The sequence below is a fragment of the Tupaia chinensis genome, unplaced genomic scaffold (genome assembly GCF_000334495.1).
Source record: "Tupaia chinensis unplaced genomic scaffold, TupChi_1.0 Scaffold000578_2, whole genome shotgun sequence".
In the NCBI taxonomy this organism is placed as follows: Eukaryota; Metazoa; Chordata; class Mammalia; order Scandentia; family Tupaiidae; genus Tupaia; species Tupaia belangeri.
Genome location: NW_006160094.1, coordinates 7,691,734 through 7,695,131, shown reverse-complemented (window position 1 = coordinate 7,695,131; position 3,398 = coordinate 7,691,734). Strand labels below are relative to the sequence as shown.

General features: G+C 58.1%; 1 protein-coding gene across 1 annotated transcript in view; it reads left to right on the top strand.

Annotated features, from left to right (window-relative positions):
• MICAL3 (microtubule associated monooxygenase, calponin and LIM domain containing 3) overlaps positions 1 to 3,398 on the top strand; it is a 129,262-nt gene that overhangs the window by 93,339 nt on the left and 32,525 nt on the right. Inside the window, 2 exon segments of the mRNA XM_014591485.2 lie at positions 1 to 616; positions 1,578 to 1,672. The exon segment at positions 1 to 616 is cut by the window's left edge and continues 9 nt beyond it. Of these exon segments, the coding sequence (XP_014446971.1) occupies positions 1 to 616; positions 1,578 to 1,672 (711 nt within the window).

Below are 3,398 nucleotides of genomic sequence, written 5' to 3'. Positions count from 1 at the left end.
CTGGAGGGCGGAGGGGTGCAGCCGCAGAAGAGGGGGCTGCCCTGGGTCTCCCCCGAGGCCAAGGAGCTGGCAGAGGAGCGCATGCGGGCCCGGGAGAAGTCGGTGAAGAGCCAGGCGCTGCGGGACGCGATGGCGAAGCAGCTGAGCAGGATGCAGGAGACGGAGGCGGCGGCCGGTGTCACAAGGGCCCGCAAAGCAGCCTCAGCCCCCTCCCACAGCAAACAGCTCGGGCCAGGGTCCCCCAGAGGTTCAGCCCTCAAGGGCTCCCAGGAGCCCACCCTGAAGCAGGAAGCCACCAGTGAGGAGGTGCTCTCCCCTCCATCAGACTCGGGGGGCCCAGACGGCTCGGTGACCTCCTCCGAGAGCTCCAGTGGGAAGAGCAAGAAAAGGCCGTCACTCTTCTCCCCACGCAGGAACAAGAGAGAGAAGAAGCCCGAAGGTGAGGGCCGGCCCCCCGATGAGGTGGCCAAGCCTAAGTCCTTGTGGAAGTCTGTCTTCTCCGGTTACAAGAAGGATAAGAAGAAGAAGGGCGACAACAGGTCCTGCTCCAGCACCCCCTCCAGTGGTGCCACCGTGGACTCGGGCAGGCACAGGGTATCCCCTGTCGTAAGAGCAGGTGCGTCAGTAGCCGGGCCACATGGGCAGAGTGGAAGGCGCGTGTGTACAGCCTCTGGAAAGCGCCCCACATGCTCCCCAGGGGTTCTTAGCGATGGTAGACAGAAGGGAACAGAGGTCGTTAATAGCGTGTGTTCACGCAGTAACAGGGTCCAGCCTGAGACTGGTAGTTAGGGACAACAGATCTCACATGACCAAACACAGATTGAATCTTAACCCCGGAGGCTTGAAAAACACAGGCACATGCACGTGTGTGCCCACATCTCGACGGAATGGAAAAATGGAGGGGAGGGATCGCTGCGGAGGCACGCCCCATCAGGGGTGCTTTCTCCCCCTGCCTCCCTCTCGCCTTGCTGTCTCTCTCTGCTGCCCCCTCTGGCCATTAAAATTTTTAGTTCTGGGGCCAGCAGGTGGCATAGTAGTTAAGGTGCCGGGCTCCCACATGGCGGACCACGGTTCAAGTCCTGGACCTGACGTCTTAAAAACCACACTGGGTGCGTGTGCATGCATGCCCAAATCCCCAACAGGAGAATAGAGAAGGGATTGTGGTGTGGCCATCCCCTCTAGGGGTGATCTCTCTCTATCTCTCTCTCTCTCTCTGTGGCAAGCACACATACCCTATGGCAATATCCAAAATAAAATGATAACGGTAATTCTGAAAACCAGCTTGAAAGCAGGCAAGGCCAACTTTGAAGGCTGTACCCTCCCTAGAGGCACATCACCCCAGACCTAGACTTGGCTTTGAGCAGGGTGTAGGGCGGCACTGCAGGGGGTCTGGGCAGGCTGTCCTGATCATCTGGCGAATGCTGGCATCAGGCTCCTGGCTCCCTGGGTTAGCCTCGCCTAACCCCACAGAAACCCAGCCCCTGTCGTCTCCTGGCTGCTCGTGGGCCAGGAGGTGGGAAGAACCAGGGTGCTGGCCGCTGGGCCCTCTCCTCATCTGTGTCCCTCTCCTGCCACAGAGCTGCAGTTCCGGCGCCAGCTGAGTTTCTCAGAGGACTCCGACCTGTCCAGTGATGATATCCTCGAGAGGTCCTCCCAGAAGTCCAAGCGAGAGGTGTGTGGGTCTGGTCACTTGTGGGGTCTCAGAGGGACAAGGGCCTCCTCTGTTTCCTGGGGTCTCTGATAAAGTTAGAGGAAAGAGAAAGCAGCTCCGAAGCCAGGGGTGGAAAACAGGTGGCACTGATGTCCCAGCAGACCACCAACCCATGCCCCACCTGGTAGCCCCAGGAGGCACGAGGGTCTTCGGGCTGGAGGTAACTTGCTTCCGTCAGACCTTGCTGCCCCGCACTGGTTCTGTGGCCTTGAAAATCCCTGTGACGTAGCGGCCCTGGTGTCCAGAGTGACAGAACAAGGACGACTCATGCCTCAGGGCTGGGAGGGCAGAATGGGGGCAACTGGCACAGATGGGACAAGAAGACTGAGTCGCTCCCTGGGGGAGGAGCCAGGTCATCCTGACTGCTTGGTAGGGTTGTGCATTAGAGAGGATTTTCTGCTAGTAAAGGGCAGCCTGTGGGACCCACAGGTGGCATGGTAAGGTGTTGGACTTCCACGTGGCTGGCCACGGTTCGAGTGCCAGAACCTGCGGCCAGAAAATCACACTGGGCTCATGTGCATGTGTGTCCAAAATCCCAAGAGGAGAATGGAGGAAAAGGGATTGAGGCATGGCCATCCCCCCAGGGAGAGATTTCTTACTTTCCTTCTCTCTGTCTCTGTCTGTCTCTTTGGTGAGCACATGCGCACTATGGCAAGAAAATTTAAGAGGGGACCAACAGATGGCATAGTAGTTATGTCACTGGACTCCCACATGGCCAATCATGGTTCGAGTCCTGGACCTGGTGGCTTGAAAATCAAACCAAGCACATGTACATGCATGCCCAAGATCTCGGGAGGCGAATGGAGGCGAAGGGATTGATTTCTCACTTTCCTTATCACTGTATCTGTCTGTCTCTCTCTCTAGCTGGCACACACACCCTAAGACAAAAACCTCTAAAAAAAAAAAAAAAAACCACCCTAGGGCAGCAGGTGGCATGGAGATTAAGGCACTGGATCCCACCTAGCCACCCGGGTGGTCTGAGGCATGGACCGATGACTTGAAAATCATGCCAGGCATGTGTATGTGCACACCCCAGATCCTGAGGGCGGACTAGAGGGGAAGGGGCTGCAGTGTGGTCACCCCTGCAGGGGATTTCCCTACTCCCCTCTGTCCCTGTGATGCACACTCCGTAGTGAAAGCTGAAAGAGCAGCCCGGGAAGCCGGCCTGCAGCACGGCGTGTGTGCCTTGGCCCCTCAGCTCCAAGGAGGGGTGGTCCCCTCATCACTCGCCACCCCCCATGGGTGCTTGTGCAATTTTTTTTAAGTGTAGTTTTTTGTTTGTTTGTTTGTTTGTTTTGAGAGAGAGAGAGAGAACAGGCCCCTCAACCGGGTCTCAACATCCGCAGTCCCCCCACCCTACACATGCACAGCCTTCCAGCCAGCCATCAGAGACACATACATGTGCCTGCGTGTTTCAGGCCATGCCAAGACCGAGCCGCAGTCTGCTGTGCGGTGGCAGCACTGCAGAGGCACCTGCCCGGTCCTCCGGAGCCAGGCCTGCTCGTTCACTCCCTCAACGTCCAGGGCTCTGTAGTTCCGCACAGGCTCAGGGGCACTGGAGGAGGGGGTGGCGGCGGGACGTTCTGGCAAGGCGTCTGTGGCACAGACTGTGACAGGACGGAACTGAAATCAGGAAGGCAGGTCAGATGGCAGGGCAGGGCGGGCGAACTGCCATGTGAGCCATCCT